Genomic DNA, 11,889 nt, shown 5'->3' on the forward strand with positions numbered 1-11,889 from the left:
AGGGTCCTCCTCCGTCTTCTTTTCTCAAGACTAAACGGTCTCAGTTTTTTTAACCTTTCCTCATTGGTCAAGTTTTCTAAACATTCTTTTTTTTTTTTTTTAATCATTTGTGTTGCTCTCCTCTGGACTCTCTCCCATTTGTCCACATCTTTTCTGATCACTATTGGCAGATATTTTTGCAGGGACATAGGCTTATTCTTCTTCCATTTCTTGCCCATCTCTAATTGCTGCACTGTGAGCCAAAACGGATTCCCTTTCGTTGTGCGGGAACACTGGCACAGCCACAGTAGATCAGACCCGAGATCCATCTAACCCAGTATTTTGTCTCCAAGAATGGCTGGAGGAAGATGCTTCAGCGGCAGAGGCAAGGAAAGTATACAGGAGGCAGTTATGAAATAACCTGCCCACAGGAAAAGTCTCTTCCTAGCCCCTATCAGTTAGTGGTCATCTGATACACTGAAGTATGAGGGTTTATATGCCCTTTCAAACGTTGGTTGTCATCCCCACACCACTTTCAAGCCTCACTAGTGTAACTGTAGCTGATCTCATTATCTGTGTAAATGTCTGAGCAGTTTGAATCCTGCTACCTTTTCACCTCAACAATCTCTTGTGACAAGGAGTTCCACAGGCTAACTGCGTGAAAAAGAATGAGACATCTCTAATAAAAGCCAAGATTGGGGAGGGTTTTTGGACCAGTGCTGGTTCTGATGTGACTTGGAGCCGACAATACCTCATCGATTGCAAAAACAAACTAAAATCCTCCTTTTCCGTTCCCACCCCCCCAAAAAACTCCAAACAAACAAGGAAGCCCTCAACATCCTCCACCCCCCCATCCACCACAAATGATTTTTCTGCCTTCACCCATTGGGATAAATATTTGATAGATTCCCAATTTGAACCTGAAGCAGTTTATTTGGCTGCTGTTCACAAGTCAGGCACAGCAAAAATCAAGGAAATCTAGTTTGATTCAGGTTGGGTAAGATTGCCTCTGGGGTAACATCATTTTCATATCACACATCCAGCACTGGCACAAAACAGCATGGACAGCTATGAAAAATGGACCGTGGAATCTCAGTACTTAAATTCCAGGTGATATTTTTCATTTCTTATGTAAATAAAATCAAATAAAATTAAAAGCACCATTTGCTAAAGAGAACACAAAACGAAAAATGTTTCTGTGTTTGATCAAGCAAAATCCCTTTGCAGTTCTACCAAGAAAGAGAGTTAAAACAAAGAGAGCTGTTAAATAAAAGATTCAGGTACCAAAGAGCAAAATTTAATGAAAGCCGAAACTGTTAAATATGGATTCCTGTTGAGAAAAAATGTCAATGTCTTTAAGAGTTTTCCCATTATTCTATTTTTAAGAAAAGTGTAGTAAAAATACATATTACAAGTTAACATTTTTTCCCACGCTTTTGTCTCATTCCTTTTTTCACCCCTCCATTGATCAAAAGCATTCTAAGATTGAGTCTCCTGTCTTATTTTCACAGGCATTCAGTCCTATCACAGAAAGTTTGTTCCTACAGGGCCATCTAACTGGCTGTTTCAATTGTTGGACAGAGCTTCTTTGATTCCCTACCACAAAGGCAGCGGGGTCTTTGAAGGTTGATGGGGCTTATTTCCAATTCCACAGAAAAGGGAATCTCTGCAACCTGCTCTCAGTGCAATTTCAGGTGGCGAAATAACTGGGTTATGAAAGGTCTTGGGACAAGAAAAGAATCAGGCAGCAGACTTTCCCAGAAGAGCTCTGGGACAGAAGCAGGAAAGCATCCTTGATGCCTGCTCCACTCCTGCACGTATACAGAACTGAAGTAAAAAAAAAAAAAAAAAAAAAAAAAAAAAAAAAGGTGGATAAAATAATAATAATAATAATAAGCGCAGAGATGGTGCCCTTGAAGAGTTATTCTGAGTGGCTGATGAAAGTGCTTGTCTGGATGAAAGATGGAGACTACAAGGGTTTCCATTGGCAGGGAGAGAACACGCAAGGGCACAAGACATGCTGTGCCCTAGTTAGGATCCTTGAGTTTTTGACTTGCCAGTCTCGCGAGGGTGACCCTAGGAGGAGCAGAGGCAGAGACAATAGATGGGTAGCAAACAGCTAAATGGTAAAGAACAGTTCAGAGCAGGTCAGTCGTTAAAGGTTGCTGACATACAGCACCGCACCATGAATCATGCGCTCAAGAGAACTGGTTTGCAGCCAGTCGTGCTTATGAAAAACCACGCGGGGAAATCTTCACCACAGACCTGCTCAAGTTATTTGCCTGTCACTTTCTCATCAAACTCTCTCTCCTTCACCTGTCCTCCCCATGCCCCCAGTTTCTCCACTTGCCACGTTGCAGTCTCTGTTACTTTACACATAAAAGCAGCCCATGAGCCTCTGGTGGCAGCCCCTTGTCACTGTGCAGGATTTGCACTGGCTTTTGGAAGAAGCTTCAACCTCTTAAAAAGTCTGAAGTGACTGTTCAGACACAAGTGGTGGAAGTGTGGGGAGAAGAATGGGGGAGGAAGGGTCACTGTTTGACAGATCTTTTATCGCTCTAGAGGGTCCCCTTTAAATGATTTACTTTTGGGTAGGCCCTCCCAGTCCCCAAATGAAAAGCATTCTACTGTCCATGCTGGCAGATTCACAAAATGAAAATTTTGTAGCAAAAATAAAAATAAAAAGATACACTGGGGCAACATTGCCAGAATCAGGGCCCCCTGTTGCATGGCTTGCACTGTGGATTTTGCCATTTCATTTCCAGTAGTAGCAACGCTGGGTTTTGGATCATAGACAGACTTTTCTGTACCAAGCAGGGGAACCAGCTGGCCATTTGTGAGTTCCATTTGCTTGCTGAGGATGAATGGGCCAGAATCCACTGCCGTTGGCTTTGCCACCAATGGGACTGGACAAGTGCTGATTTCTGAAGCTGAATTCAATTGGGCCCAACTTTGAGGAAGTATCACAGAAGCTTGTGAAGCTCTTGAGGGATGTCCTCCCCATTTGTTTGATTACGTGAGATCTCGGTTCTTCTCAGGAGGCTGGCTTGGCCAGTTCACCATGGAATGTCCCCTTTCATTCATAACTGGCTATAAGGGAGTTTCACAGCCAAAAAGCAGGAATGTCCAGAATGTAGCTCCACCATTTCTAGCTCCATTTTACTTGTTAGCAGGCCATCTGGTTGCTTTGTAGATGGTTTACTCTAGGCTCAGGGTGGCTCTGCCATCAAAGAGAGCATATACAGAAGCAAAGCAATGAAAAAATGGGTGACAATTGCCCATAACCCCAGATAAGTTAGGTAGGGGGGTTGGACGGATGTTATATTTGCTTTATCTCTTCCATATGCAGCAGTCTGCCATGATCTTAGTCCACTGCTGACTTGTCCACTCTAGCCTGCCACATGTGGGGGTTTCCCCCCTGCAGGGTCTGGTATGGATTCATACCCGAAGTTCAGAGCAGCTTTCCCTTGAACCACCATTAATCGTCTCTGGAATAGTTATGACATTGGCCTTGGGTTATGTTGGCTCTTTCACCTCCAGTTACAACTTTCAGCCATTGTCTCCATCCAGCCACTCCCTACCCCCGTCTCTGCCAAAGTCGATTTCTGTTGCTGTTTCAGTCATTTTCTTGTCTCTAAAGTCCTTTTTCTTAAAGGGAGAATGGAGAGATCCCGGCACAGTACTTTCAGTCTTGTTACAACGCCGCCGCCCCCACAGTGCTGAATCGTGATGAATCACAGGGTTCTATGCTGACACGCCCAGTGAGTTAGGTTTGCCTTTTAATTTATTTTCCTTTCATTGTTAGTAGTTCAGACATTATGGTTTGCATCCCACACTAAACCTGATTAAAGGGTTGAGTGGGGAAGGGGGAGAGATGATGTCACCCTGACACCATGGGAATTGGTAAGAAAAAATATATATATTGCACACACAAAGACTTATTAACAATCAAGTTAAAACAAAATGGCACAGTCTTCCTCAGTGCTCCAGTGGTTCTGCATTCCAGGATGGTCCAGAAACCTGCTGAATCTCGTTACCCGTCTCCTTATCGCAGCACGGACTGCTATTGTTCTCCTGCCTGTGGATCTATCAGAAAACAACAAAGAAAATAGATTTGATTTCTTCAGGAAGATCCATCAAATTGTCCCTTTTGTCATCATTGTTTTTCTTGCATTTGTTCAGTTTGGTTTTGGCACTGGAGGGGTGGGGCAGGCGAGACCCGGCTCTCACCCAGGCGATGCATCGTGGCCGATTATAATCCCGTAGCTCCCAGGGACATCCCAGTGCTGTGACTCATGCACGGAATCGCCTGCATGGATTTGGGGAAATCGTGGCTGACCACCCGTCCATTTTCTCCACTGCCTCCGGCTGTAGCTGGCCTGGGAAGGGTTGCTGTCCTTATGGCTTCGTTGATTGATTGCTGTGGGATCAAACAAAAACCCTTTTTAGGAGGGACGGGGGGGTCTCCCCCTGTCCTTAGCAATGTCTGGAAAGTTACAATATGAAATACTCTTGCTTCCTTTGTCTTTATCTTTCCTTCATTCCCTAACTCTTGCTTTTCTGCAGTTCTGTATTGCATCTATTTTAATTGCTTACACCTCTTCTAGGTTCCAAGTTAAATGACTCCGGAACACCTTGAGATACAGGGCACACATGTCATGTGCAGAAAGTACTCCACCTATAGACAGGGTAAGTTATTGACCATTTAAATACATGCTGATCTCTAAGGCCCTGATCTTGCAAACACTTGGAATGAGTAAAGTTAAGCATATGCCTAAGGCTTTGTCTACACTGGCAAAATGAGATGTGCTAGGAAACCTAATTTTCCCAGTCTAGACAAAGTCTAAGGTTGTCAACACTTGGAGATTTACTGAAATAGCTATTCTGGAACAGTTATTTTGGAATAAGATTCGGTATTCGATTCAGCCATATTAGTGGCATATAAAACACAACTCTTATGCTTCCTTTACCTTTCCCCAACTCTCATTGGTTCGGGCTTATTTTAAATCTCAGAGGGGAAAGAGGTATTACATATATTGGGCTGATTAAATGTGTAATCATCATTGGTGAAACATTACCAATGTTGAAATAGAAACATGTAAGCTGAAGAAATGATCATGTATTATTTTTCAAATTCGGGTAAATTTTAGTGCTCATAGAAGTAAGACTCTCATAGGACCAGTCAGATGTATCCTAAATGCCATAGTGTCACCTTCTGACTGGCTTCCATGCTCACCAGAGTGGTCAAGGTGGAGGATACAGGGGACAGATTGTTTTCGGATGGCACAATTAGTGCCAAACTTTTACCCGTAAATGGTAATCCGCCCCAATTCCCTTGCTTCTCATTGAATCAAGATGAATTCATTCCACAGGCACTCTCTGGTTGTTAAACCGGCATACCCAGAAGTCTCTAGTGTAATCCTATCTGCTCTCTGACATGACACTCTGAAAGGATAACAGTACCATGTTGGGGAAAGGGCTAGTTTATTAAAAACGATGTCCCTAAGCCTCCAAATGTGCACATGCCCTTTGGAAGACTTGGGTGCATATCACAGTACATTTTCTGCCAAAATGGTGTTCACGGAGTTAATGGTACTCTGTTTTACCTGAGATTGTTGGATCTAGGAATTGGTCCAGCAATAAGATACAGCAAATGATCTAAGCAGCAACCATTATTGCTTAAATATAAATAGCATTAGCACAGTAATACTTAATGGAATTACAGGACCTGATTCACTACTGAATTACTCCATTTTTATGTTGATGCAACTCCATTTGTTTGTTTTGCATGGATTGACACCAGTGTGAACCTGAAGTAAATGCAATCGTGCATTAGCCCAACAGACTGCAGCCTTGAAGAGCTAGTCTTTGTTTCCTTGAAGCTTGACTGTAAGGAATTGTGATACATTCCTATGGTCATTCATGCTAGGGTTTTGCTTTGTATTTGAGATCTGCATTTGCACTACACAACGGTGTAGATCTGATCTGACTCTCAAAGAACTCATGTATTCGTATTAGTTAGCTCCCGCCATTCATTCTCATTCTTTCCTTTCTAAACACATCAACTAGCGTATTCACATCATCATCCCTATAACATGGGTTTCCACCCCGGGTCTGTGCTGCATCCGGCTTAGGAGCCTGGGTGGTGTCAGAGAGATGTAAAAGGCCTGGGAATGTGTTGCCACCTTCATCCGCTTTGTTTCACTTCTGGACTTGTAACAAAACTCGATTAAGGCAACCAGCATGGCTAGTCCGAGCCCTCCGATCAGGATATAGAAAACCCCGGCCACGTTGCTGAGACTCAGAGCGCTTGTCTTGTCCTAGAAAAGAAAGGAAAAGGGGACGGGACATATGGGAGGGGGAACAGCCAAATGAATATGGGGTTGCTTTGTAAGAGACACAGTACAATAGAGTAACACTGGCATGTCATCATCTCCCTCTTTAAACACAGGCATGACATTTCTAAGAGCATATTCAATTTCTTTTCAATCTAATGTTTCTCTCACACAAACGAATAAACATTTCTCCAGCAATACAGCTCTATGCAAAGGTTTGGGTTCTGCTTTTAAATCATCAAACTTAAACACTTATTTACCCCAAATCCTTAGTTTAAATTATTGGTTAAAAGAAAAAAAAATCTGTTTGTGACATTTGCTTGTCCCCAATTTCACGCCTGAAATTACCCATTATCTTGGAAATGCTTGTTCCTTTAGTCCTAGATTGTATCCCTCGCAACTTCTGTTGCTGAGCAACACGTCAAGATGCCTTTATTTTTTTAATTATTATTATTTCTCAGTACAATATTCAGGTGACACTGGAGATGATTAGTCCTCAGATTTGAGTTTGACTTTTATTTCTAAGGCAATTATTGCATGTGTAACTGAGATGCGTGTCTAACAACTATTTGATTCTGCATAATAGGGTTATTGATTGCAATTACTTATATCTGATACTTGTATAATGATGTGACAGACACTGTCTAATTAATCCCCATGGCAACCCTGGTTAGGAGGCAATATCATATTGCCTCATTTTACAGATGGGGAAACTGAGTCACATCGTGCTGGATTCAGCCCTGGTGTTAGCAGGTGCAACCCCACTGAAGCAAACAGAATTGACTTCACTTGCACGGGGGCTGAATTTGGGCTGCAGAGGTTTACCCAGGCCACATAACAAGTCCCTAGCATTGAAGAATTCCTGAGTCCCCATCTCATTTATCTAGATCACACTCCCTCCTTCGGTTAAAAGTTAAATAGACCTTCCTGCTAAGTGCTAATGACTGGTCTGTGATATCAAATAGACACTTGTTCACTATTAAGGAATGCTGAGGGCAGGCCCAGTGGCATGGTATTTAGTGCTCCATTCTGCTATGTGGGAGGCCAGGGCTAGACTGATGGTGCTTGGTAGGTCAGGTGTCCTGGGCTGAGTGCTGAGCCGCTGGGCAGGAAGGGAGGGCCATGTGTTTCTCAGCAGTGATCCAGCCAGTTAAAGAGGAGCATTAATGAACTCTGGCACTAATTGCTGGGAGGAGCAGAGTTCTGCTCACATGTAGTCTCCATCAGCTCGGCAGTTTCATGATGCTGAACGGACGTTCTGACAAACATGGTTCCTGGGAAACAAAGGATTTGTTGCATTTCATGGACTATGCAGATTTCGGGAGGATTGGTTTTCTCGCATTCCTTGGGCAGGTCTTACTCTCAGCAGCAGCTACCAAATCCTTGAAAGGCCCCTTCAGCCGGGGGGGAGGAATCTGTGGCCAGAAAGATACAAACGAGTATTTTCGGACAAGTGTTAAAATTTGGTGAGCACTAAAAAGACTTCCAGGATTTAATAATTCGATGGCCACACAGGACTTTCCAGTCATCCACTGTCTCACTCACAGGGGCTTTAGGTAGGCACCACAACCCGTTTGAAGGTGAATAACTAATGGTACCTTAGAAAGTCCCCCTAATTCTTGGAACAGGTGGCGATTCTTGGGTCAAATATATTTTTAGAAGAAAACTGGCCTTTTATTTCAATATGAACATTTTCCATGAGAACTTCTGTTCCTTGTGAAATATTCTGTTTTATTTGACAGACTCGAAGAAATAAATAAATACATTCAATTTTCAAAAAAGTGAGGAAAATTTGGTTGCTGGTTGGTTTTGGCTTCAAGAAACAGTTTTTGTTTGGTTTTGTTGAAAAACTGGAAACACTTCCATGAAAAATTTCAGGAAAAATATAACTATTTTTGGTTTTGTTTTTAAGTTATTCACAGGAAATACTTACCAGGTACTACTCTGCTGGGCTGTTCAACAAACAGGATCCCTTTTTCTAATGTCCTCTTAGATCATTATGGGGCTCCCTTTGGAACATGCACTACAGCAGTGGTTCTCAAACTTGGGCCGCTGCTTGTTCAGGGAAAGCCCCTGGCTGGACGGGCCGGTTTGTTTACCTGCTGCGTCCGGCGGTGCGGCCGATCGTGGCTCCCACTGGCTGCGGTTCGCTGCTCCAGGCCAATGGGGGCTACAGGAAGCGGTGTGGGCCGAGGGACGTGCTGCCTGCCTCTTCCCGCTGCCCCCATTGGCAGGGCTGGCTCCAGGGTTTTTGCCACCCCAAGCGGCGAAGAAAAAAAAAAAAAACCCGCGATCGTGATCGGCGGCACTTCGGCGGCAGCTCCACCACGCCGCTTTTTTCTTCGGCGGCAAGTCCTTCCCTCCGAGAGGGACCGAGGGAGCTGCCGCTGAATTGCTGCCGAAGAGCCCGACGTGCCATCCCTTCCACTTGGCCGCCCCAAGCACCTGCTTGCTGAGCTGGTGCCTGGAGCCGGCCCTGCCCATTGTCCTGGAGCAGCGAACCACGGCCAGTGGGAGCCGCGATCGGCCGGACCTGCAGACACGGCAGGTAAACAAACCGGCCTGGCCCACCTGGGGCTTTCCTTGAACAAGCGGTGGCCCAAGTTTGAGAACCGCTGCACTACAGCACATACTGTGATGTAACTTCCCACACCGGATTCCATTAGCCAGAAGATGGAAGTGCTACTCTGTTAGAGTAACAGCTGCCAACTGTGGATATAATCTGGGTGGATGGAAAAGTCTTTAACTTTGATTTCTTTCTCCTCTCAATTAACCCAGGTCTCAGGAGCCTTGAAAGCAGGATCGCCACTGTGCAGTGTACTTTGCGGCCACATAGTATTGAGATCTCATCTACCCCGGGTGTTTAAGCATGAAGTCTACCTGCTCCAGAAGCTCATCACAAGGCATGTCGCTTCCATCTCTTGCATAGCCTTTGCCATGTCAGTCAGGTTATTATCTAGCCCATTCTTTCAAGTATGCTCTCTCTAACAGAAGATGATTTGCAGGTCCTCTTAGCTTTTTGGGTGTGCAACATCTCCTCTTCCCGGAATTTCTGTCTCTGCAGCTGCCACATCTGCAGGAATCATTCGGTGGTCTATCTTTATATGTTTTCTCCCAGTCTTGACTGTGTTTTGTTGCAGGACATTTTCTCTGAAGATTACTTGGAATCAAATTTAAGAGCCACTTGAAGTCTTCAAGGCGGTTTTAGCAGATATTTGGCAAGGCAGACCAGCAGCTACCAAGAAACAGGGTTAGGCCTGTCATGTAACATACCTCTCCAAAGGCATATTCTAAAGGGGTTTCACCTGCCAGACAGAGGGACTGAGAAGACCCAAGTGGGTTCCTCCACTTTTTGCTCTTCTTGTCATTCTGGGCTGCTATGTCTTGCCACAGTATCCTCCCATAACCTTTCCATCTTAGTTGTCGTACTCACATGGGAGGAGTCTTTCTACTGGCTTTAATGGGAGTGGGTTCCGGCAGAAAGGTAATCAGGCTCCTATTTACAGATTTCTCTGACTTATGCTAGCTATGAATCTTTGGGTTTGGTTTAATCTTTTGGTCTGGTCTAGTTCTGATGGCATTATACTGCCAGGCTCCAAGCTGGGCAGCCAAAGATGGCAGACCGACCACAGCCACTTTGCTGTTCAAATCTCTCACAGTGTAAAAAGCAACAAAGGGTCCTGTGGCACCTTTAAGACTAACAGAAGTGTTGGAGCATAAGCTTTCGTGGGTGAATACCCACTTTATCAGACTTGCGTCTGTGAAGTGGGCATTCACCCACGAAAGCTTATGCTCCAACACTTCTGTTAGTCTTAAAGGTGCCACAGGACCCTCTGTTGCTTTTTACAGATTCAGAATAACACGGCGACCCCTCTGATACTCTCACAGTGTGTTACTATTCCAGCTGCTGTTTTTTTTCTCCTGCGTCGTTTTACCCCTGAAAATGGAATGAACTGAAAGTCGTCACTCCGTCCTCGTCCCTGACAGCTGGCGAAGTCCGGTGACTGCACCCCTTCAGCCGGGGAGAGCAGCTGCAAAGCCCAGGGGTATCTGCCTACATTTCACTACTGCCATCTTAGTAACATAGTCCCAAAACAACAGCACTAAGAATCCAAGGGACAAGCCGGGCTGCAGCTGAGCTGTGATGAACGGCATGAGCTTATCTCAAAGTCTGTTGTCGGATCCCGGGTTAGAAATGAAATTGCTCCAATGGTGGCTGTCAGCTTCTTTTCTTTTACTCCCTTTCTTTCCTCCGCAGGAAGGATTGAGTTTCTAATCAGAAAGCCGTTCTCTAGCATGTGACCATTGTCTCGCAGCTGCAATTCCTTCCCAGTGGATAAGAAGTACCCGGCTCATGGAGGGGTTGAGGGGACTAGGAAACAATGCCTGCCTTGCCATGGCTTTATCTGCTGTTTCAAAGCAGGATCCTCCCTTAATAACACGACTAATAATAAAAAGAAATATACCCAACCTACACTAACTGCCAGCGAGAACCCAGCCCCCTCGCTGAACCCCCAGTCCTCGCCATTTGGGCTTTGTGACACCGCTCCAGAGCAGATGCTCTCCCAAGGAGTCTGCCCATCATGCAGCCAGCTTGTTAGTGGGAGTGTAAATGTCACCGCTTGTCTCCTGCAGAGGCAGAGAGTTACAGTGGGGGAAAGATTGGCAGGTGAAAAGAGAAAGAAAAGCCCGCTGTTCAGAAAGCGCGGCACCATCGCCATGGCAACCAGGCACCTTCCAGTCTGTTCCTTTCAACCAGTGCCACTTGTCGTTATTTATTCTGCTCTCCTGAAAGCCTTTCAGGCGCAATTTCCCTCGCTTCCCAGCAGGGGCGCTCCCCTCCCTTCACCTGCCCAGCCAGATCCCATTCAGAGCAAACGGTGACCTTCAGACAAGTAGTCAGGGCCCTCACGGCCCACTGAGAATGTGAACTGGTCCTTTGAGCAAGATGGCTGCATTAGCCACCAGGCTTCCCAGGACCCAGCAGAAGTCTGCGACCTTTACACCAAACACCAGTCTGCCTTCTCCCAGGAGACCTTTTAAAGCCCAGCATTGAAACACTTAGTTCTCTAACTGCCAGCTTTGAGCACCATTGGGGGACTCTGAGGGGAGGATTTGTACATGACGGATAGTGGACATAATTATGTGAAGAAAAGGAAACCAAGAAAAGGTTTTCTGAGGTGAAAGGCTACCATCGGCTTGAGATCTAGCCAATTAAAAGAAAAAAAAGGGGGTAAAAGTGGTTTCAGCAGATACCCCTGCCTGAATCCCCCATCTGTTTTGATAGTTTTGCGATCACAGGCCCAAGCCTGGTATCTGCATGTGTGTGGACAAACCCCTGCACCTGTGCACAGCCTCACTGTCTTTGATGGATTTTCCCGCGGGTGCAGGGAGCTGTCCATATGGGGGTAACTGCAAGAGGGATCTGCACTGACCTGCTTTTAAAATTGTTCCTGTCTTCTCTGCTGCCTTGCGGAAGACCCACCCGAACAACAGGGCAATCGGATTGACTATATGGGCAAAAAGTGAAACTAACTATACACAAAAACAACAAGGAGTCTGGTGGCACCTTAAA

General features: G+C 45.2%; 1 protein-coding gene across 6 annotated transcripts in view; it reads right to left on the minus strand.

Moving 5' to 3' along the window:
* Positions 1–1,254: 1,254 nt before the first annotated feature.
* GRIA1 (glutamate ionotropic receptor AMPA type subunit 1) overlaps positions 1,255–11,889 on the minus strand; it is a 183,723-nt gene continuing 173,088 nt past the window's right edge. For 3 of the 6 annotated variants that reach the window (XM_054038131.1, XM_054038126.1, XM_054038127.1), the window contains exons 15-16: positions 6,165–6,299; positions 1,255–4,420 (exon numbers count right to left, since the gene is read on the minus strand). In XM_054038131.1, the coding sequence (XP_053894106.1) occupies positions 4,232–4,420; positions 6,165–6,299 (324 nt within the window). In that variant the 3' untranslated portion in view covers positions 1,255–4,231. Of the gene's footprint in view, positions 4,421–5,446; positions 6,300–11,889 lie in introns of those variants that run through there. The other 3 variants (XM_054038129.1, XM_054038130.1, XM_054038128.1) reach the window with 2 other exon arrangements.

This window comes from Malaclemys terrapin, chromosome 8 (assembly GCF_027887155.1).
Source record: "Malaclemys terrapin pileata isolate rMalTer1 chromosome 8, rMalTer1.hap1, whole genome shotgun sequence".
NCBI classification, from domain to species: Eukaryota; Metazoa; Chordata; order Testudines; family Emydidae; genus Malaclemys; species Malaclemys terrapin.